Source organism: Branchiostoma floridae, chromosome 6 (genome assembly GCF_000003815.2).
Source record: "Branchiostoma floridae strain S238N-H82 chromosome 6, Bfl_VNyyK, whole genome shotgun sequence".
Classification (NCBI taxonomy): domain Eukaryota; kingdom Metazoa; phylum Chordata; class Leptocardii; order Amphioxiformes; family Branchiostomatidae; genus Branchiostoma; species Branchiostoma floridae.
In genome coordinates, this window is record NC_049984.1 from 5,642,074 (window position 1) to 5,665,379 (window position 23,306).

A 23,306-nucleotide genomic window follows, 5' to 3' on the forward strand; every position below is an offset into this window, starting at 1 on the left:
CGATACTTTCTGTGCCCCGACGTTGTGACCTTGGGAAAGGCACTTGGCACTACTTTCCTCACTTCACCCAGGTATAAAAATGGGTACCTGACTTCGGTTGGGGAGGTAAAAGACTATCTTTACCTTCTGTCTGTACTTTGTGTGTGGCACTGTTGAAATAAGTTACTAACTTGAGTTCAGTGCCACATTGTCCTCGTCTGTCTCAAAACAAATAAAAAATACTATTCAATATATACTATTCAATGTTAAATTTCTGATCTTAGAGAAACATTTGATAAAATGTTGTAGAAAGTTATAGAAGACCCCTTACATAAACTACAGCACGTACTGGTGCATCCCGCTGTCTGTAAGCATAGCTGGCAAGGTGGTCTTGCTGTCAGGGTTAGTGACTAAGAACTTTAAGGTTCTGGGTTCGAATTAATAGCAGGTTCTAATCTTGTGCCCTTGGAGAAGGCACTTTACACACATGTCCCTATTTGACTCAGGTGAAAATGAGCTAGTAGTTTCTGTTAGAGGGTCCTCTCGAATGGGACATAAAGCCCCAAGGACAGCCACACCTCGAGCACGTTAAAGAACCCACTTATCGAAAAGAGAAGGGGCCCTTCCTGGTGTGTGGGGATCAAAGCTATCGGTCCAGCCGTAGGTGTGCGTCACATTTGACATTTCCAAACCGGGGCCCGATCGGGCTGTTTGGTGTAGTTTGGTGTCCTATTTTTCTTTCCCCAAAGCTGCCCCTATTTGAAAATGTGTCTTAGGCCTTGCGCAACTTTAACGGTTATGCGGAACAAACAAAGATAAACAAAAATAGACTTTGCAGGTACATTTCCTACCAGAGACAAACAGCAGACAGCAGGCGGCCCCAGCGATGACAAGTTGGCCTCTCATTCCTGTACTGGTCTGTCCGTCTCCGCTGGTGGAGTAAAGGTTTCGCCTTGCCTCACCACAGAAGAGTGGTTGGTTGGCATCCGTCTGTCTCGGAAGACAATGGTAGGCAGACGGGTTTAAGGCGACCCGTCTACCTGGCCTGCACTTGGGTTTTTAAGGTGAAGGAGGGGTGTGCACGTCCTTCTCCACCCTCTCGTCCACTGGCGCACTAGTCCTACAGGGGCAACTGTATGCAACGTGTAAGACGGCCCCAGCAGATGCAGGTTTGTTGTTTGAGGTTTCCGTCTCCTAGGAGGACTTCCGACAAAGGATGCAAGGGGTTCCTTCTACCCCTGACTTGTGTGTCATGGCGGGTGCGTAATGCCCGAACATGCCCCTATGGCCTGTCACCACCATAAAGGCCTGTCACTGCCTCTAGCCGCAGCTAGGTACTCATTCACACCTGAGTTAAGTGAGGAAAGAAGAAGAAGACCACAGAAGAGCTCATCTTAAAACACACCGACTTGGCACACGCTTTGTCTCCGAGGTCCGAGATGATTAAGTCTAACAGAAACTCTTCTCTAAATTCTACGAGCTGACAGTTGTTGTGGCACAAACTAATGAAGGCATTAAGTGCACATCAAACTATAAGACAGTCTACTTATGATAACTATATATAGGCGTGACGTTACAGCTTGGATACAATATGTTCTATAAAATATTTACATGGCCTTGGAAGATATCCCCATTAAAGTGATTGGTTAGCGCGAAAGTTAATTTGCGTTAATTAGATGTATTTATTTGCAAACCCATGCCCGTAGGCTAATTGCAAGGGTACAGACAGTATCAGGTAGAACCAAGGACGTTATATATAACGTCCTTGGTAGAACGGAAATTCTTTTCTTTATTGATACCACATTGTAATCCATCCTAATACTAAGTATGATTATTAATAATTGACAAATGCACTATAGTGCAGCGGATGTCCTTGTCAATGTGGCTTAACCGGTGGCAGCTTTATAGTTGGTAGCCACCCCAACCCGGCACGCTTGTTCAATCCTGGGGGAGGAGTCTCGGTTGTGCGGCACCGTCTTTCAGAGGGGACGTAAAATAGGTGTCCCGTGTTTCGGAGGAGGTGCCTTGAGCAAGTAAAGGGGGAATTGAAGGTCTAGCAACCTGTTCCTGTTAAAAAAGTAACCTGCTACTGAAACAGACAGAAAATCTGCTGCCTTATATGGCACTACAAGGGACTGAACGAACGAATACCGTGATCTTGGTGTTTGATTATTTTACAGATTTCGTGATCGCTTAGATCTCAAAACTCATGCCCACCTTTTATTTTTGGCGCGTTTACATCAGTTTTAGGATATCTCAAGCACATTAAAGGCAAAGGACTAGCAATCCATTTCCTGTACTGAAACAGAAGAAAACTTGCTGCTTTGTGTGCATGACAAGGTGAGCAGTCAGCACCTGTAGAGCAGTCAGGTTTAATGCTTCACAGAACTACTTGCACAAACTTTGCTCATGACCTTAACATGGCTAGAGAATCATTTAGGGCGTGATTACAACTAATCCTATCTGATGTGCAAATAGCATACTGTAAATGCAGAATGTTCGCGGTGGTTTACGTTCGCGGTTTTCGCGGTGACCACTTCACCGCGAGCTTAAAACCACCGCGAACATTTTCCATTATAGTATGCAGGCTACAGAGTATGGCGCTACCGCGAACTTAAAACCGCGAACTTTAAAGTGTTCTATACCAAATTAACAGAACTGGTAGCTGTCACCTCTTAAAACCACATCGGAACACTTTATTTTCCCTCTAGCGAAATCAAATCCCAGAAAATTCCACAGTACTTAATTTCACTAAAATGTAATATTATTCTATTTTCAGATGCAGCTTTAACTTTAAGATTGTTCTAGGAAGACACTGTCAATGGCTAAAAACCGGATTATTATTTCTCTATGATTGGTGCGTTCCTCATTCAAGGTCCCAGGGCCCGCTCTCGTACCCACGGTACTTCAAACCCTGCAACGTCACTTCCAGAACTGCGCCATTCTTGTCATCGTCGTCCAACAACTTAACGAAGCCTTTCAACACGTCCGGAATTCTGAAACGACACGAAATACAAGTCATTTGTTAGAATATTGGAAACCGAACAGGATTGCTTTCTACGAGGAGGTTGAAAAAAGAAATTTTCAACCTCCTTGCTTTCTAAAAGGACTGAAAGGGGCGATATATATACATCACATCAGAGATTATTGACCAACACTCAACCGAGGCGGGGGCCGATATAGCGCTGGCGTCACGCTTCCGTTTAGGTCACGTGACACATGCTTCGGATCATTTCAACTTGAGGAGGATCAGAGAACTGGTCGAAAGGTTTTTGGGAGCAGCTTTACATTGTATACGAAAGTGGCGTATAAATGTTTATGATAAGTCAGAGTTAGCAATTTCGGCTAAATTGCCGATCGCCAATTTTACGATATGACACGTGGCATGACAAAATGTTACTTGTAAACACGGGATAGGGCTTGTCTCGTGCCTTATGGAAGACGCCGTTACTCACTGAAGAAGGCCTCCCCTTTCGATCATGTCGTCCATTCCTCGCAGGTCCTCCTCGGAAGCTTTGAACTCTTCGAGCAGTGACGTGGCTGTAAACGACGGACACAGGGCGTTCACACGGACACCGTCCTTGGCGAACTTGTAGTCCATCTACAGGCAAATCAAAAGCAGTTTCAGTGCTCAAAAATTCGATTTACCTTAGAATAACCGTAGAGTAAAACTCGTTACTACTGTGTCCAGAGGAAGTATCATCATTACTAGCGTAAACAACGCTTGCGGCTAGCTGTGTGAAGGTTAGGTGTGATTTGACCATTCAGTGCAATGATATAACATATGATGATAAACACTCAAAGCTGCTCACATTTCTTTCGTTTGCGCGAAAAAATTTGAGAAGTTCTGTTCGCTAGATGAATTCAACTACATCCTAGGGGGAAATAACCCTTACAGTGTACACTGAATAGGCAAAAAAATTTAGATATATCAAAGAATATGTATAGACCTTAGTACCACTTTGTAAATGATATTCTAGATGCATTGATGCTTATTCCTGGACATTCGCGTATATAATGCAGATGCAGATACGTACCCCAAGGCTCTTTGTTAGGCCCACAACACCGGCCTTTGTAGCTGCGTACACGGGTGGAGGGAAGGCGTACAGACCTGTGATGGGAGAAAACAATCATGACCATCACTAGTTGGTCCACTCGTTAGTCTTTGAAAGATGAAACAAGTAGAATCGGTATTATCTTCAAACATTTGCTGTGGAAAGACATCTTAAAACTCGTTGTACCTATTCTTGGAAACCATAAGGTTAACCCTTTATATAAAATGTTAAGTCTGCCACAGTAAACATCTGTCTGCTGTCGATGCAAGCCTTATAAATCCACTTATGCAGACATTTGAGTTATTCCGAAGAAAAACTAACATTTGGCGAAGATCATCATCATCAGGAGAAGGAAATTACGACGACTACCTGCCACAGACGCCGTGTTGATGATGAGTCCTCCTTTGCCGCCATTTTGTTTGCCCATGTAGTGAAGTCCAAGATGACAACCTCGCACCACCGATACCTGGTGATGTAGAGTTAATAACAGATGAAGATTATTTGAGACTTCTTTTGCACAACCCGTTAAGTCTTACGTCTCGATGTCTATCTAATATATCTTCCGCAAGGCTTATGACTGGAGTGCTGCTTCTCGATATGTGACCGATGTAGTAACTTGACTTGATGAAGATGGCTGATAGACATTGACATGTAAATAGTGGAGTTACTGGTTGTGAAAAAGAAAACCCAATAACCTTTGTTCTTCCAACATGATAAAATTATTTTCGGAAAATTATTTTCGGAAAGAACTGAAAATATTTTAGAACCAGTAATAAGTTAAGAGCTTAACTCGATCTTCTACAGGTCGAGACAGAGAAAAAAGAGCTGGTGCTATGTACTGTATGTGTATTACGCTGCCCACCTGTAGTTGGACCCTTGAAACTCCTTATTATAAAAGTTGACGTTATAATAGAACTTACCAGATTAACGTTGATGCACTTTTCCCACTCAACTTCGTTCAGAATTCCAGCGTTGTTCACAACCAAATCCAGCCCACCAAAACGGTCCACCACTTGTTGGAACGCACCTAGCGCAAAATGAAGAGACAACTTGTACTACCGAAGACGTTTTACAGCGCTCTCTGGCGGAATAGTACTATACGTGACCAAAAGATGCTATATACCTGCTCGATGAAGAAAATAAGGGCGAAAATGAAAAAAAAAATCATTGCAAAAGATATCTTCCTTCATCTTTTGTTGACCGATTCCGTGGTTAATGACTGTGGTTGTTACCTGCCACTTGTACAACTACTGTTAAGTTATTGTTAAGTCCTGCTTGATGAAGAAAATAAGGGCGAAAATGAAAACAAAATCATTGCAAAAGATATCTTTCTTCATCTTTTGTTGACCAATTCCGTGGTTAATGACTGTGGTTGTTACCTGCCACTTGTACAACTACTGTTAAGTTATTGTTAAGTCCTATTATCGACTTCAGACAGTGTACAGTACCCTCCAGTTGACCTTTATCCGTCACATCGCACAGAACAAACGTGCACATGTCGGCCCCGTACTTCAGGGCAAAGGCTGCCGCCGTTTCCTGTCCTATCGACTCGTTCGTGTCCAACAGCGCCACCTATAATAAAATTTAGTTATTGAAAGTGCACGGGTACACACCGGACGCTATCAATGATTATCAATGACATACATGTAAAGATCGTCAAGGTCATTCTGCTGGGAAGTTGTCGCACTGTCTTTTGTTCTGTCACAGCTTGAAAATCCCACGACATCAAAATCGCACGACGACCTGCGACGAATGTGCCCAATCCTCTTGTGTTCTCAGCTACCGTAGTCTCCAAGCAGAGGTTCGGCTCCGTCTCCGGCTGTTTTTTTTTAACGATTTTTAGGGCTTTTTATCGGGCTTTCTATTTTGTACCATTTTTTTATGTTTCGTGCCCCACACAAATAAAACGGCACATAATAGAAAGCCCGATAAAAAGCCCTAAAAATCGTCCAAAACCAGCCGCAGCCGAACCTCTTCTTGCGGGAGAGTATAGTGTTCTCAACGTCGGGTGTGTTTTCAGAATTATGTCGTACCAGACAGAGGTATGGCTTGATAGGATTGCACTATTTCAAAGAACTCTTGACGACCTTTGTAATCTCAGGTCAACCGTTTTACGATCAGGGTAATCTAAACTCAGGCCAGGTGTGTGGCGAGACGACACATTTTACTCAGCGTTCAACTATAAAAATTTTTGTTCCGTTTACCTTTACCCCTCAATCAATGAATCCCTTTCTCAGACCCTGAGCTTCGCCTAAGTTTCCAACTAGTGCAGAGATACACACTATCAATGACACCAATATATTCAAGGTCATACGACTGCAAACGAGCCTCCAGTGTTCCCAGCGTCGGTTGTGTTTTCAGAATTACGCCGTACCAGATAAGGGTATGGCTTGAAAGGGTTACTCAAGTCTTTTTTACCACATTGGGTTACTCTACTTCAAAGACAACTCTTAACGATCTTGGTTATCTCAGGTCAACCGTTTTACGACAAGGGTAATCTGAACGCAGGCCAGGTGTGTGGCGAGGCGACACATTTTACACAGCGTTCGACTTTCGATCTTTTCGGTAACGTTTAATTTCACTCCTCACTCTGTGAATCCCATACCCTTAGCTTCGCCACTCACCAGGGCGATCGATTTTTCCAACTGTTGCTTTACTATTAATGACTAGGTCGCACAAGGGCACTAACCTCGGGTTAAACTCTGACTAGGTGTGCCGAGATATAAGCTTTTTACACAACATTAGTTTCAATATCTCAGAGTCATCGTGTTCACCTTTGCTCCTCGCTCAAGGATGGCCTCAGCGAATCCTTTGCCCATGCCCCGAGCTGCGCCCGTCACAAGAGCGATCTTTCCAGTGAGCTGCATGGTTTTTACACCGCGAAAAGCTTTGCCTGTCGATTTAGGCTGCCGCCCTGAACTTGTTCTACCGGTTATCGGCAGACACTGATGACATGGCCCAAGTTGACCCGATGTAGGGTCATCTACGTCTGGGGCAATCCCTTTAAGATAAATCTGTGGCTAAGCGCGTGGTGACAACTGCTAGAGCAAGTTCGTATCGAAGGCAGCCTGAAGACGACACCTTAGTTTTGCAGTAAAAACCATGCAGCTGACTGGTCAGTCCCAAAGCCTTAATCTCCAAGCAGATCCTCCTATTAAAAGGTAGCCAAAGATGGTATCAAAAGCTGGCAGAGTAAAGCCGACCAAGGAGTGTCTTTGGCTACCGGAGCCTAGGCCTCCTACCGTAGGATCTGCCTTGAGATTACCAAAGCCTAGTCTCTTGGCTAATGAACTGTTGAGTTTTTTTGCTTCTGGTTGCCTAGGAGCCAGTAATCAGCGACGGTTGGCAATCAGCGACCCAGTACCAAAAAAAATAATGGCCAGGAAAAGTGTATCATCAGTCAAAAAAAGGCCCCGGAGAGCCTGCTATGAAGACTATGGCGACAACCGGTTCACGAGACGGACAAACGGTCCGGCGCAGCACACATGTGGAAGTCATACTTGTGTCGTCACATCCTATAAAGATGCAGATGCTGATCTAATTGCTCTGCTCTGTTCCAGTCGTGATTTAATTGCTATGCCCAACACGGTTGGTTTGATTCAATTAGAGCCGTGCTGTTCTGGTCAGTGATTAAACCGGTCTAGTCAACAGGGACGTCAGGGAGTCCAGACATGATGTAATCAACTGTTTTCCGTGACGGTTGTCGGCATCACCACTCATATCGACATTTTGCATATGAATTCATAGTTAGGATATTAATTCATAGTTAGGGGAAATGTTTTCTAAAAATATCTCTTTTTAGTGTCACTGACGAAGGGTGGGGGATTCTACCTGAAACGTCTGACCATTTCCAAATCATATCCAGTACTTGGGTAATTGCTATTTGGTGCATATCAACATTTCCTTTGTGAATATGTTTTTTCTGAATATGTACATAACGTTATGAATATGTGGGTGTAACCCATGTTACATGTAAGACGGTGCGATTTATCAGAAACACAGTCATTGAAGTGCAGGCTGGCTGACAACAGTTAAACAGGTAAAACAGTTCATGGTCGTTTAGCTTTGTGCTGACTTCATAGTGGTATATATACTGTTGGAGCTTCAATGTTGCTCTCTTTCCACACCTACACGAGTCCTACACTGTGGCCCATGAGAACGTCCTTGTCAAGCTGTGGTTGAGAGTAACCGCTAGGTGGCGCTGCTGCAGTTTTGCTTCGCTCTAGGCTGAAACCGCCTCCCTCGGTCACCAAGTTTCCAAATGGAAATCTGACCAGACCGGAACGGAACGAAAGGTATGATATGAAAGACAACAAAACACACAAAACGCACCTAAAATTATTCCAGAGCTTGTGCATATTATTCATAGACATACACTTTAATTTTGTTCCCTCTAACTGCCCGGCCGGGCCCCGGTTGGGAAATGTGACCCATTACTACCGTACGGTCACATTACCAAAGCGGGACCGACCGGGTAGTTTGCGGATACGAAAAAATATGATGTAAAAGGCAACAGAAGCACACACAAAAAAACGTGACAAAAAGACAGCCATCGGCATAGTTTGTGCATATTTCTTAATATACACTTTGATTTTCGCTTCCTGAATGATCAAACAGCCCGATCTGGACCCGGCACCGTACCATTACTGGCATTAGCATTTTAGCAGGTTGTAAACGTTGGGCATTTAAGGGCTCATATAGCGTGTTAATCATACTCTCCAAGCAAAGTTTACACCCTGGCTGTGTTTTTTAACGTTTTTTAGTCGTTTTTATCGGGCTTTCTATTTTGTACTCTTTCTTGATGTCTCTCGGCAAAAAACAACCGCCGAAGCCTAACCTCTGTTGGGAGAGGATGTTAATCAGTTCTGTTGTACTCGGTGTCTTGTTTACCACCTGATATGCTAGCTTCCATCAGACTAGGCCTAGGGATGGGTACCGGTACAGAAAATTGTCCGGTTCAGGTCCAGAGGATCAGGTCCAGGTCCGGACCTGAACCTGGACCTGATTCAGTATGACTCATACCAATGGTCCATTTCACTACAAAGAAATCTGTTTGGTGAAGTATTAGACTCACTGTTGTTTTGAAATCCTACAACGCTAACTGCACCTGTACGGTTGACTGTAAAATTTGGTAGAAATGACTATAAGCTCTGCTCTACTTTACTCTTGTTATTTTCTTCCACCTGCAAGCGCCAAAACGTGTGAATGCCTGATCAAATAATCTGTTAATTTTCCAATAGGTCCAACATCCGGTCAACCTAATTTTTTCCAGTCCGGTTTTTCCGGACCGGTCCAATAAGAAAAACCGGTTTTGTACTGGTGCTAAACTGGTGCTAAACTGGCCAAGGAGTGTAGTCAGCGAAAAGGTGTCCATATGCCCCGGTAGCGAAACACACTTCTAAGCCGGCTTCACTCCTCTGTCAGCTTTTCATACAATCTTATGCTACCGTAGGATTTAACCATCCTACGGGGGTACGAGGATAGTAGAATTCGACATAAAAGTCGGAAAATTGGCCAGGGGAGTCTGAGTCACCGCTGATGCTAATGTTCCCTGCGCGGCCGGCCAAACCCTATGTAACAGTTAGTAGCAAAACTCCACTGGCAAATTATTCTCCCTACAAGATCCTATAACAGCCAGCGTAGTCAATCTGGTAGATACTTAACACTGAAGTGCCATCAGAATGTGGACCGTGAAACGCACAGACAGACCGTGGTTTTCAAATCATGCGAAGAAGATTGAGTCAGCGATACTTTTTTTGGCTCACAATACACTTTTGCTGGCCATTTCTTTTTATATTGGGCCGGCAGTACAAGCGACCCAGTACAAAAGAAATGGCCAGTGTATTATGACCCCCCCCCCCCAAAAAGGCCCAGAGAGCCTGTTATGGAGGCTACTATTAAGGATGGTGCCAAGGCCAAGACCAATCCATGGATGGTCCAAAAATCAATAACAAAGTCGCCCCATTAAAGGTCATTAAAGTGACAATCAAATTCCTGACTATGACGGACGGGAGGTACAGACGAGACAGACGGTCTGACTTTTCAGGCAATTAAAACAACGTCGATGTCTTCTCATATATCAAACCTTGTCTTCCCCCGAAGTAAGCTGTCTTCGCAGTCTGTCAGACTGATCTATGTAGTCTGTTGTTTCTTCGGTGGTGCTATGAATGCTGAGATGTCGATTTTACTGAAACGTCATGATAAAATCAAGTATGAAACCAAAGTATATTTCTCTTAGATCTAACATTCCACAACCAAGGTAACATTATTCTTCTAACATACACATACGCGCTTGCACCTATTCTCCTGTTATGGATCATCGCTCCATCAAAAAAAATCATTGTTCAGACTCGAGAATTATCCATTACAACTGAACTGGTGCATTGTGTTTGTCGCCAAAAAGTAGTTAATCAAGCAAGTAGATAAGATTTTGGAAATGGTCAGACGTTTCAGATTGTATCCACTATCGTTTGTCATTAAGTATGCAAATAAGGACATCATTTACATAAATAATATCAGTTTATAAAATAACAGGCGTACACAATCTTAAGAAAGAAAGCTATAATAGGGACGTCATTTTCTGATGATTCATGCAAATCTGGTCTGCAAGCAGATCCTACAGTGCCATAAAATAGTATCAAAGCTGGGAAAGGAGTACAGCCGGCCAAAGGGAGTCAAACGGGCACCGGGCGCATACACATCCCTGGGCCGGCTTCACTCCTCTGCCAGCTTTCGATACTAGCTTGTGCTACTACTGTAGGATCTGCTTTGGGATTATACACACGCTTCCGAAAATATATCCTTCTCGGCGAAGGCAAAAATAGTAGAGCTTGCGTTGGCCGGGAATCGAACCCGGATCTACTGCTTGGAAGGCAACAATGCTAACCATTACACCACCAACGCTTGCACAGACAACCATGTACCACTCGGATCATTGACTGTGACTCAACACTGTATTGACACGACAAAAGCACAGCTGTAAGGTCGTCTACAACCACCTGTTACCGAGCCGTTTGAATATGGGCTACGGCTGACACACATGACCCGTGACACACATACTCACACAAACTGTTGCACTACACTTGTGCGATCATGATAAGGCCACATAAATTTTAATTTCTTGGTTTATGGATTTTTTCATAAAAAATATGGAGCGAGAGGGCGAAATAAAAAAAAAAATTGTAAAATGGTTGGAGTAAAGGTAACGGCTAATCCAAAACATAAAGAAAAAAGTTTTCAGCGTGAAAAAAGTACAAAAACACTATTCTTGTACAGTAACAGCACCTGTACCCACACTTTAAGGAGCTTATAATATAAAGGCCAATTTGCTACACCAGAAAGTTGGTGAATGGTTTCATTAAAGGTGAAAATTTGCTGAGTGGTAATTTCTATTTTTATTTTTTTCTCCAAAAAATAGGAGCGAGCGAATCCGTGAACCAAGAAATTAAATTGGTGTGGCCTAATGATGAATAAATCATGATAGCAGAAAAAAACGCTGAAAATAAGAAGTCGGGGGTCTCTTTCCTTCATTTCCACTTTCGCGCGCATGCCATCCTCGGATTCCCTGCTTTCCAAGCAGACTAACCGCGAGACACCAACAACAAAACGGTATGAACTAGAAAGCCCGATAAAAACGCATAAAAGCCGGAGCCTAACCTCTGCTTGGAGAGTACGGATTCCCGACTTTTGGACAGTTCCTGACAGTCTGCCGAAGACATTTGTTTGTTAGCTGAAGAATTGATGAACTTCTGTTGGGTTGGGTGTTGATCTAGAAAGGTCACTAGCAAACTATCAGAAACCCAGATGTCTACTGCTTTCAATATTAACGGAATCTAATCCAAATCTCCAAGCATGTGCTGGAAAATCAGAGAAGCCGACCCGGCCAGTCAGAAAACATTACGATTTCCAACCCCAACGTCTACTTGGAGGTTTTAGTTGAACCGAAAGTCGTGGACACGTTGTTGAAGTTGAAGTATGGCACAGCATGCGGAATTTGCGCAAGGCTTGACTTTTGCCTTGAATAGTTTTATCAACGATTACTGACTGACGAAGAAGAATGTCCATGATGTGTTTGGGGATTTTATGGCTCAACGTTTAGGCGCCTTTTTTCCTGCGACTGCTCTGTAACGTTACATGATTACGTATATACTGTAAAAGAGGAACTGTTCGCAGTGGTTTTAATTTCGCGATTTTCGCGGTGAGGTTTCTTGACTTACAGAAAACCCTGTGGAGTAGGACGACCGCGAACTTGTAAAGCTACCGCGAACTCTGAAACCCTCGCTAACATTTACCTGCGTGTCCTGTTGTTTTGTACTGTTAGGCCATGTTGATTTGATGATATGGATGACATTCACTGGGAACCCCAAAACTGATGCGAGCGCGCGAATGAAAAAAAGTTTGACAAAAAAAAAGGTTACCTTGAACCTTCATTATGAAATCTAAGCTGTCAGGAAGGTTGAACAAATGACTGAATACACAGAATATAGTATACCGAACAATTGATTCTTCCCTTTTGCTCTTTCACATCTTCTTTGACCTTGGGATAATACCTTGGGATATTCTATGACATTAGTATACGTTTTCTGAGACTTGTTTTTGCAATCCATGGCACACTTTTTATTATTTCGAAGCTGATTTGATTTGGGGTATGGTTGACAACTATATCTTTATTGAAAACGGCCGAAAATTGATGCGAGCGTGGATGTCATCCATACAATTAATTTGCCTTATACAATATATTATGTAATGTTTCCAAGAACCACAGGAAGAATAGTTACAATGTATAACCAAGGAGCTTTTATCAGGTGATAAAAGCTCCTTGGTATAACGTTGTTGTCAATGCTAATTGTGGATCAACTCAACAACTGAGTGGGAAGTTAGAGCGCGTCATACCTAACGTCACACCAAAGAGCGATGTCGGGATCACGTAGAACAAGTCATGTAAGATTATCGGGCTTTTCAGCAGCAAACGGTCGCTCCCCGCCACTTTTATAGCAATTTTATCGTTTTCCATCCCTAAGACGGTCTTGGTATCTTCCAGGGAAGTTTAAAAAAAATCGATAATTCCTATTCCCGGGCCAAGCTTGTTGGCCCTGTTCTCTGTATGATCTGCACCTCTGGTTCCCGCCATGCTAGCCGGGGACATGGCGGTGGTGCAGGGCCCCAGCTGCGCCTTCATTTCCGGGCTCCTTTCCCGCTGGGACCGGGCGACCGGAACCCCTGCCGGGTGGCGGGGACCGACCGCGGGGCGCGGCCCATCCTGCCCCCCAATCACGCTCCGCGCGCCCGCCCCGCTTCTGCGCTACGCTGCCGCCTGCACCAGCAGCAAGGCGCCAGCTCGCGCAGCCCTGTCACTCCCAAGGGGCCCGTTGCGAGCTCGCTTGGGGGTTCCGGCGGGATTTGGAGCTCTGACGTGGTCCATACCAGCGCGCTGGACATTTCCCCAAGCAGTGCGCGCCCTGGATATTTTCCAGCCGCCCGCATCCGCCAGAGCGCGGGGCCCTGAGCTCTCCACCCAAGCCCGGTTTCTCCAGCGATGTCGCGCCGCAAGCAGGCCCGGCCGCGAGCCCTGAAACGTGAGTGTGTAGCGCTGCGCACTAGTACCGTTTCTCTCTGCGTCCCAACCTGTAGGCAGTGAGGTTTGGAAAGTAGCGGGCTTTTCGGATTGGGGGAGCGGGAGGGCGGGTGTGTGTCGTCGGGTGGGTGGCGGTTGATCAACATGTCGTCCATTTCTGCAGAACAGATCCCTCCCGTGGCGAGACCGGGCTAGCATCTGCTTCTTCTCCAGACACTTCTCTAACCCAACTTTCACTTTTCAGTGCCGACTTCCACTTTCCTATAACAACAGTCGCCTGATGAATGGGATAGCAACAGTCGGCCCAAGGCAGGCCATCTCTACTGGTAACCGCTGGAACGTTCTCTGCCTTCAGACAGCCGCATTAGGCTGCGGTCTGCTGGGTGTGAAAGTGGGGTCATGTTGGGGTTTTCCCTCCCATCACCTGACTGCCCATCTCTCGCAAATCTTTGATATTTGTCGTCAGCGGCCGATATTTCATGGGAAGTTGGAGAGATTTTTTGACCATCTCTTTAATACAAATCTTGGGATTTTCATACCTCCAGCTGATTCTCGGGAAAGTTGTATTTCAAACAATTTTTTTGGCCATTTCTCTCAAATATTGCAAATTCGACATGTGAAGCCAATATTCGATTTGTTTGTTTGAAAGTTTCTTTCCAAATATAGATTTTGGCTATCCATTGACAATGCCTGCCAATTTTTGATAGGAACTCGTTTTTGAGAAATTTTTGCTTGATTTGACTATCGTTTCATATGATATGCTAACTTTGCTGACATATTTCAGTAGTTTCAATATTACATATTTACAGTCTTCTCAAAATACTAGAAAGGTGACCATTACAAAGCCAATTTTTAACATCTGTCAATTTTTAACATCTGACATGGAGATATGAAATAGACGTTTGATCACAACTTGAAAAGTGTTAGAGAGACAACAATTTGAATTTTGTTAGAGAGACAACAATTTGAATTTTATTATTTTTACACAGAAAATCTAAATGACATATTTCTTGGTTATTTTCTTTGAGGATTCTATCTTATTAGATGATAAAATTTCAAGTAATTTTCATTGAAGGTGGGTGTTATTAAAACCTTCTTGAAGGAAAGTCTTGTTCCCTCATTTAACAGGTGCGTGGTGTGTTGAAAGAACTGCCGGTACGCTGTCAGAAATTAGGATGCCTTTGCGCTCCCATCTTTCCTCATTTTATCCCGGCAAGGCCTATCCTCCTGCCGATTGATTGCGGTTTCTTTTATTACATTTGCATTTGTGGTCCACCAGGGAAATCACATCCTTTGCTTTTTGTTCCCTCTGGGAGCGCGCGGAGGCCTCCGAATGCGATCCCACTGTATTGAATCTCTAATTGAGGTATAAATAAACAATAAAGGTCGGCGCTTTCGCCGAAGAAGCGGCGTCGCCTCCACCGAGGCGCGGGGCAGGAGCCCGGCCCAGACGATTAACTGCGTTTTGTCGTGTCAAGGAGGGACAAAGCGGGAACATGACATAACCGTGTTCGATATCGATACGCCGGGAAGGCCGCTGCCTGGTCGTGTGGCACTGTAGGAAGCCTGACGTCAACTGTGTCTCAAAAAAGCTGCAACAATTCCTTCTCCTTGACCTCTTTTAAAGGCAAATTACTTTCGTAACATTTGTCATTATAAAACGTTGACCCTATGCATAATCCCCTCGTGATATTGTATTTTAGTACCTCAGTGAGGCTCTGAAATGTGCACTAAAACCTTATGGTGCCTTGCATCAAGATCGTTTTCCCCTACGTATCAAACAAATCTAACTGGCTACCGCCGATTCCTCAAAGGAAAAACTTGTAACAAGAAAATGGAGAAGACAAATCCTGCCACAAGACACAGAGCTTTGCATCAATGACACAGGAGGCTTTTCCTTTAGTCTGTAGAGTTTTGGATCACTTTCATCAAATGAAGATATAATGTCTTTGGTAGAGCCGACTTTGAGCATTCATCTTGCAATTAAGCACCGTGCCAGTGACTGAGGCAGTACATATAGGAGCAATAAAGCAGCCTGCAAAGGAAATAACTTAAAAAGAAGACACATTACTGGAAAACATGGTACACTGTAATATAATAATTTGCCTTGTTACATGTTGGAAATATGTCAGCTGTCCAAAGGACAAAGAAACAAATTTACATCAATCTCGTGTAATACTGTGCTTCCTGGCCCTAGACCCTATTAATCTCCAAGCAGATCCTATGGTAGTGTAAGATTGTATCAAAAGCTGGCAGAGGAGTGAAGCAGGCTTTAGGAGTGTGTTTTGATACCGGGCAAATGGACACCTTTTGGCTGACTACACTCCTTGGCCAGTTTGGTACTATCTTATGTTTTGCTTGGAGATTAAGACCCTGTATCCTTTTCTTTCTTCGTTCTAGTTCGCTCAAATAGTCACCCCCCCCCCCCCCCCTGAATTGCTAATTTGACTCCTCACACCCTCTCTGAGATTCTCCTCTCAAGTGCATTGACATGACATACCCAGTACCAGGTATACTCACTAAGAAAATGTGCAAATTAAACTTAAAGAATTCTGTTTTGTTGACATCAAAATTGATCAGAATCAGATCAAGAATTTGTCTTCAAATCATTTTTATGGAACAGGCAGTTGGAAGTTATATATACATCATGACTTGAAGTTGAAGTAGCAGCTATATATAGTGTGGAGTATTGTAAAAAAAGATTCTGGTACTGCATCTAATTGTAAATGATATGGATGTTCTCTGTGGGGTGCACTCTTTTGGAAAATTATGCTTGTGGTGATGCAAAGACTTCTTTTATTACTTTGTGTCTTTCAGTCTACTGTATGATATCAGTCTAAATTATCTCGATCCTCAGAATAATGTATGTGTACTGGTACACTATGCATGTACTACAATTACGGGGCTCGAAATACCACCTGCATATGCAGGTTAGGGCATGTAAAATTGGAGCTGTGCAGGTATTTCTGGTGTCTACCTGCACCTAACCTGCACTGGTCAATGTACTGGGTTTTATACATAAAGGAGCATGTGGATTGTTATAAGCTGCATGAATGTTACCTCCTATAAAGAACATCTTGAGTATGATCCATACTTCCTAAATTCAGAGTAGTGCAGGTAAAAGTTGTCTGATGCAGGCAATTTTAAATGTTACCCGCACCGGTGCAGGTATGCAGAAAAAAGTATTTCGAGCCCAGAATTGTTAAGGTACTGGTGACCAAGTTCTGGCAAACTTTCAGAATTCCCTTGTATTCCATAATCCATTGCAGTTTACAATTCAGTGTTGTTTTCTTTTAATCATGATACACTATCACTATAGTATTCAGTGACACTTTTCACCTAAAAGTCACAAACATAATGGCTGCAAAGTCCTGTATTTCATTGGTCCAACACTGTCAATCAATCAATCAATCAATCAACCAATCAATCATTTATTCAATCAATCAATCAACTGTCATTAGAATTCTTAAAATGCAAATTGTCACAAAAGTTAGAGAAGAAATGCATCACAAGGAACATGAAAATATGAAGTCTAAATAGTGAAATATTCATCAAAAGTATTTACATATAGTGATATACATAGCTAATTGTAACTTTACTAGTACAGTACCTTACTTTGTAATGCATATCTTCATTGAACTGCGATTTTTCACCTGTTTTCGTGTATTCTCTTCTGTGTTATGATTTCCTTGATTTTTGAATCAGTGTTTTGATTTTATTCTGGCTTCTGCAGGCGAGTTAGAGAATGCCCTGGCAAGCGGTGCTGAGGGAGCAGAGGAAGTAAAGGAGGACGAAGGAGAATGTGTCAACAACAACAACAACAATGGACCATCCAACCAAGTTCAAGGTATTCCTGAACTGTATTCCAGAACTGCATGGTGTGATGAAGCAGATTTGACAAAACAGAAAGTGAAATTTTAAACTGTACATAGTGCCCCAATTTGGCTATTACAAGTACAAGCTATGGGACTGAGCGAGTGAATGAGTGAGAAGAGTGTAACTCTAAGGAATAAGGGAAAGTACTTTAAAATGTAAGAATGTGTAAAATCTATATGTCTAAATCCTTTATAATATGGGGGAAAAACAGCCTAAATTGAAGTTAAGTGTATATGTAAATAAGATTCTTCCCCAAGAAGGTTATATTTTTAGTAGTGCATATTTATGTACTTGCGAATAGTCAATGAGTTGTGGATGTATCTTGACAATGTTTGGTATGTGGGTAGGTGTCATCAAAATGTTTGATTATGGACCCCCTAGAAATTAAACATTCTACAGCACTGCAGAATGATCTTGGGGTGGCACATATAACTTTTTGGTCTCTGAAAGGGATAATTTAGGTTTGGGCCCCCTAGCAGCTTTTTTTTAGACCTGCAAGGATCTTTTTGTTGGAGTTTTGTCAAAGGATAACTAAAAAAAAAAGAGATGGATGTATTTTCATAACTTTTGGCATTGTAAAAGAAAAGTCTTGAGTCTAGGCACTTTTGGAATATATTAATAAAGGAAGGAAAGCAAAACCACCGCCCCTAATAATGTGGACTAGTCATTTTTTTTACTCAGCCATGATTCTTGCAGATGTAATAAGTGCCATAAGTGGCAAGTCCGGGGGCAACCCACAGCCATTCACGCTCCCAATCAACCTTCCCACCAAATTGGTTCATGAAGGAAAAACGAGCCTCAAGACTGGAGAGTGGGATTTTGAGCTTTCCCCCATATCTGAGTTATTTTCTGGGTTATCTGTAGTTGATAGGTGAGGAATGGGCAGAATCTCCCTAGGTGGCTCGCACATTTTCCAGGTTGCCAGCATCCTGTGGAGTTACATATGCCGCAGGGTTCTAGCCAGGATTTTCTTCTATCACGATGCAGTGCTCGAAACACCCGCTTGCACGCTTGCAAACGCAACCACAATTTGGTTGGCGCAACTTAATTTCGAACCCAGGTTAGGTAGGACAGTGTGCAACCTGAAATTTGCAGTTGGAAGACCGCTATTCCCCCACTTATGTGTGTAAGCTTTTACATTCTAGATATAAGTAGTTATCTGTAAATGAAAGAAAAGATAATGGGTAAGCAGGTGATTTGAAGAAAGTAATAACTTGGAAGTGTAACTTGGAAGTGGTGCAACCTGAAATGTTGATGGCGCAACCTGGCTTTTGACTCAGGTTGCTGCCTGGTCAACCTAGCTGAAAAAATGTAAGCACTGTATAATGTTAAGGCTGAGGTAGAGGGATGGTGTGAAATTGTAAGGTACTAGTATTAAGTTGGCATTCTAAGAGTATCCCTGTTCTTTTTCAAAAATATACATTGCAATTAGAAATAGAGAGTTTTTTGGCAGTTTGGTCATATAAAATTTTTTTTTCATCTTTTTCATCTGACATTATTACACAAGTTGATAGTGATACTACATGGTCCTTAATTTGCTGTGGTGGTCACAAATAATAGCTTGATGGCCCAATACCCTAAAATGCACACCATTTTTGGCAACAAAGTGTATCTCCTAGTCCTAATTCTCTGCATCTCTTAGATCTGGTACAGGCAAATATATTTGTTTTATCAACTGCTTGTCTGCTAATATATTGGGGGGCAGGGCAGACATTTTGATGAAGTTTTTGTTAGATGACAAGTGGTGTATAAATACTATAATGATTATTAAACAGGAGAGCTTTATTAGTTGTGAAGAAGACATTGTAAATGGTCTTTAAGACACTCTTCCACACTGTGCATCATTTCAGCCCATTAGTGTGCTTGCCTGAACTTGGAAGCAGAAACTCGTTGAAACTCATTTGTTGCAGAATGGTGCACGCATCCGTCTTCATTCCCCCGCAAACCTCCGTGGTACGTCCCGTTAGACGCCCGCGAAGCCTCCCGGGGTTTTAATCAGAGCAAAAGTTTTGTCTCGTAATTCACAGACAAGATGAATAGATCTATTTGCTTCCCCCAGAAGGCAGTGGGGAGCAGGAGGAGGAAGGCCCTTCCAACAGCATGGCAGAGAAGGGCAAGGAGGTTCAAGAGAACTCCCCACGCCAGCCATCCGAGAGGGGGAGTCCTGGCTGCCTGGAGGAGGATACGCGACAAATCTACCGCTGCGACACGTGCGGAGCGACGCTAGCCACGCTGTCGGACTTCATGGACCACCGCAACTACGTCTGCGGAAGCGCAGGTAAGGAACTGTAGCATCACCTTTCGAAAATAATTTGGTAGAAAATAGGGTATAGGAGAATTCTTATACATAACCAGTAAGTACTTATTTTGCTTACATTTTGGTCTGGATAAGAAAGTCAAAACCAGTGATAAACCGGGACAAGGGGGGGATACAAACTTAGCCACATTTTGGATTGTGTTCTCGCCGCAAAAGCACCACCTACATCGGCTACACATAGCGGCAAAAAGCAGAACTCCAGTCAGAAGCTCTGTGGAAGGTGTCGGATAGACACCGAAACGCAAGCAAAGTGAGTGCATACTGGTTGAGTATAAGAATTCTCCAATACCCTGTAACATCACCTCCTTGTTTACATCAATAACTCGTGATTTCTAATTCAGCAGGCAGTTTAACAGCCCTCGGGACAGTTTCATCTTCGCCCGACTTCTGACAAGACTTTGCTAGAGGTTTCTTCCACTGCTGTTTAATTGTATTGATTGCGATCTCGTACAGCCGGTGTAATACAGGAGAATTGGTGCCTCCCACGGTGCGCTTGCACAGTCGCAAAATGTCAAGACAGGTAAGGGAAAGGTGAGCAATCATTTAGCAACCTTTCCAGGGCAGGTTTATGTCGCCTTAACAAGCAGGTGAGTGTCACTGGAGACACTGGCAGGGTGATGTCATGTGATTGGAAGTGACGGTCCAGATTTGGTAGAGACGTCAAGATAACAGATGCATATGACATGCCGGAGGGCAGAGGACAACATTCTCGTCTTTGTCAAACAGAGTGTGAAACTTCTGCAGTACTGAATCATTTCTGTCCATAAGAAAGAGATGTCTACTTTTCTCTTAGTACACACTCTCTACTTTTTTGTCAAACCAAGGAGGCACAAGCCAAGGTTGAAAAGAGTTTTTGCTGCGGCAGTACTAATTTTACAATTCTGTCCTATGGAGAGAGATTTTCAGTGGTACACAGGAGAAGGTTTGAATTTATAAAGTTCTGTTGTCATAAAGTGTATGATGATTCAAGATAGAATTGTGTTATTTTGTGCTGAAGTGCTGTTTATCAGTTTGCTCACTTGTAAAAAGTTGTATGCAATAGAGTCTTCTTTGAGACACTATTTGACACTGTTAAGACCCCTAGTGACACTGGACATACAAACATTTATAGTACATTTTTGTATTGCAAGACAAATTGTAGGGTTTAAATGATGAAATTGTAAGCTTTCAAAGAAGCTACTTGCACATGCATTTCCAATGTAAATACACTATAAATGAACTAACCATGCTACTTTCTTCTAGAAGTAGAACAACTAAAACGGTTGTGGAGGCTCAAACATTTTTGGCACGATAGTAGTAATTTTCTAAGAAAGTCCAAGTAGACAAGACTTGTTCTGCACTAGTTAGTCCATCTACTATATGTACCAAAAACGTACCATTTTCAGGTGAAAGACAGTTTACAGGTTGTTCCAAAGTTTGTTTGCCAGCAAAATAGTATAAAAGCTAAAGGTACCGGTAGCATACATAGTCCAGTGGTTATCCACCCTGCCCCTGGACCAAGAGGTTGGGAGTTCGAATCCACCCACATGTACGCTACTGGAAAGGGTCACAGTTCTTAGTACAGGGCGTTCAGCTGTGGTCTATTGTTCGTTGTACTTATCGAAAAGAGACAAGGGATTTTCTCTGGTGCAATGAACCTGTGAATACAATATATAGAATATAGTCTGTCTTCTCTGTCTCCACCGTTGGAAGAGTAACGCTTCAGTGAGCTACACTGGTTTGAGATCCGAAAATAATTTCATCAGGTTGGTAGATCATAGGACATGAGAGTTTTCTTTTACACATTCCTTCAACCAGTTTTTCTCACCTGCTGACGTTTCGATGTCTATCAGACACCTTCCTCAGAGCTTCTCAGATGTTTGAGATCACTTTCACCTTAATGAGCCTGATACTTTATATGTTTCTTTCCACTGAGTTGTACTCTAATAAGATGCGCTGCTGTCTTATTGCTGGGATAAACTATCAGAAAATGAGCGTTTGTTTCCGGGGTCCCAAGTCTGGCCTGGTAGGGAACATCCAATAAACTTGGTACTGGGCACTTTATTTTACAGCCATTCGCAACATGTGAGCACAGCAGAACTTGTAATAATCAGGTTTAACGTAGATATGGTTGTAAAAATTAAGTCCCCCCTCTGATGTTCACAGCTGGTCCTTTGGGATGTCCCATATGTATTGGGAAAGTGTGTTGCATGGTGGGTATTTTGAAGAAAGGGCTATGGCCAATACGTCAATTAAGGTGCAACTGTTATGTAATATAGCTAAACAGTAAACTTGTAGCTATCTATCTCAACATTTAAAAGTGATCATCTGTAACATAGTCAAACTTGTCCTTTCTTTTGCTGACATCTCTCTACATATAAAATATTAGTCATAGAGTTTGTTGGATTAAGCTGCCCATCCACAAACAATTTACACAAAAAAGCGACACGAAAGATAACCTTCTTGCTGAAGGTAAAAATGACCAAAACATTAACTTTGAGTTTGATCATTCATACTCTACAATACGTGCCTTTAAAAAACACTAATCTGGACCCTACATCTGCTTAGAGATTGATTTCTCTTTGATCTTGCAAGAATCTGCCTCCATCGGTCAGCCCACAAAAAATGACATCAGAACATAACCTTCTTGGTGAAGGTAAAAATGACCAAATAAACTTTGATCTTTCAGTTTTTCCAAAAAATACTGACCTGGACCCTACATCTGCTTGGAGATTGAGCTTTCTTTGATCTGCCTCCATCGGTCAGCCCCCCTCCCCCATAAAATGTTCCACCTTGGAAGCAGAAGCCCCAGAAATATTCCAGAGATGTATCCAGGGATGTATCCAGGCGAGCCCCGGCGGGAAAGCCAGCACAGTTGCTAATAAAGTAAGAAGACTAGACAATCAAACTTGTCCTTTGTTTTCCCAACATCTATCCACATCAAGATATCATCCATGGTGTTATGCTGTCCACAGACAAGCAAACCCACAAAAATGACATCAGAACATAATCTTCTCGGTGTAGGTAAAAATGACCAAATTAACTTTGATCATTCACATGATTCAGTTTTTCCAAAAAACACTGACCTGGACCCTACATCTGCTTAGAGAATGAGCTCTCTTTGATCTTGCATGAATCTGCCTCCATCGCTCAGCCCCCCTCCCCCATAAAATGTTCCACCTTGGAAGCAGAAGCCCCAGAAATATTCCAGAGATGTATCCAGGGATGTATCCAATGCAAGGGAGACATGGCGGGGAATCGAGCACAGTCCCTAATACAGTAAGAAGACTAGACAATCAAACTTGTCCTTTGTTTTCTCAACATCTATCCACATCAAGATATCATCCATGGGGTTTGTAGGGTAATATGCTGTCCACAGACAAGCAAACCCACAAAAAACGACGTAAGAACATAACCCTCTTTGTGAAGGTAAAATGTAAAGGTGGAAATGAACAAATTAACTTTGATCATTCAGTTTCTCCAATAGTTACCTTTAAAAAACACTGATCTGTACCCTACATCTGCT

At 42.8% G+C, this 23,306-nt stretch overlaps 2 protein-coding genes and 1 non-coding gene across 5 annotated transcripts in view; 1 reads left to right on the top strand and 2 right to left on the bottom strand.

Annotated features, from left to right (window-relative positions):
* Nucleotides 1-1,708: 1,708 nt before the first annotated feature.
* LOC118417101 (15-hydroxyprostaglandin dehydrogenase [NAD(+)]-like) lies at nt 1,709-6,928 on the bottom strand. The gene is made up of 7 exons (XM_035822502.1): nt 6,809-6,928; nt 5,483-5,606; nt 4,955-5,061; nt 4,404-4,500; nt 4,017-4,090; nt 3,435-3,580; nt 1,709-2,975 (listed from the first exon to the last, which is right to left on the bottom strand). Exons 1-7 carry the CDS (start codon nt 6,899-6,901, stop codon nt 2,846-2,848), a joined length of 771 nt encoding a protein of 256 aa, XP_035678395.1. The 5' UTR covers nt 6,902-6,928; the 3' UTR covers nt 1,709-2,845.
* Nucleotides 6,929-10,865: 3,937 nt separating this feature from the next.
* On the bottom strand, nt 10,866-10,937 carry Trnag-ucc. The gene has a single exon. It is a non-coding gene; the product is annotated as a tRNA-Gly (tRNA).
* A 2,133-nt stretch (nt 10,938-13,070) lies between these two features.
* LOC118417086 (zinc finger protein 423-like) overlaps nt 13,071-23,306 on the top strand; it is a 31,298-nt gene continuing 21,062 nt past the window's right edge. Inside the window, exons 1-3 of one of the 3 annotated variants that reach the window (XM_035822482.1) lie at nt 13,071-13,609; nt 17,342-17,455; nt 19,544-19,762. In XM_035822482.1, coding sequence (XP_035678375.1) covers nt 13,570-13,609; nt 17,342-17,455; nt 19,544-19,762 — 373 coding nt within the window. In that variant the 5' untranslated portion in view covers nt 13,071-13,569. The remainder of the gene's footprint in view (nt 13,610-17,341; nt 17,456-19,543; nt 19,763-23,306) is intronic. The other 2 variants (XM_035822481.1, XM_035822480.1) reach the window with 2 other exon arrangements.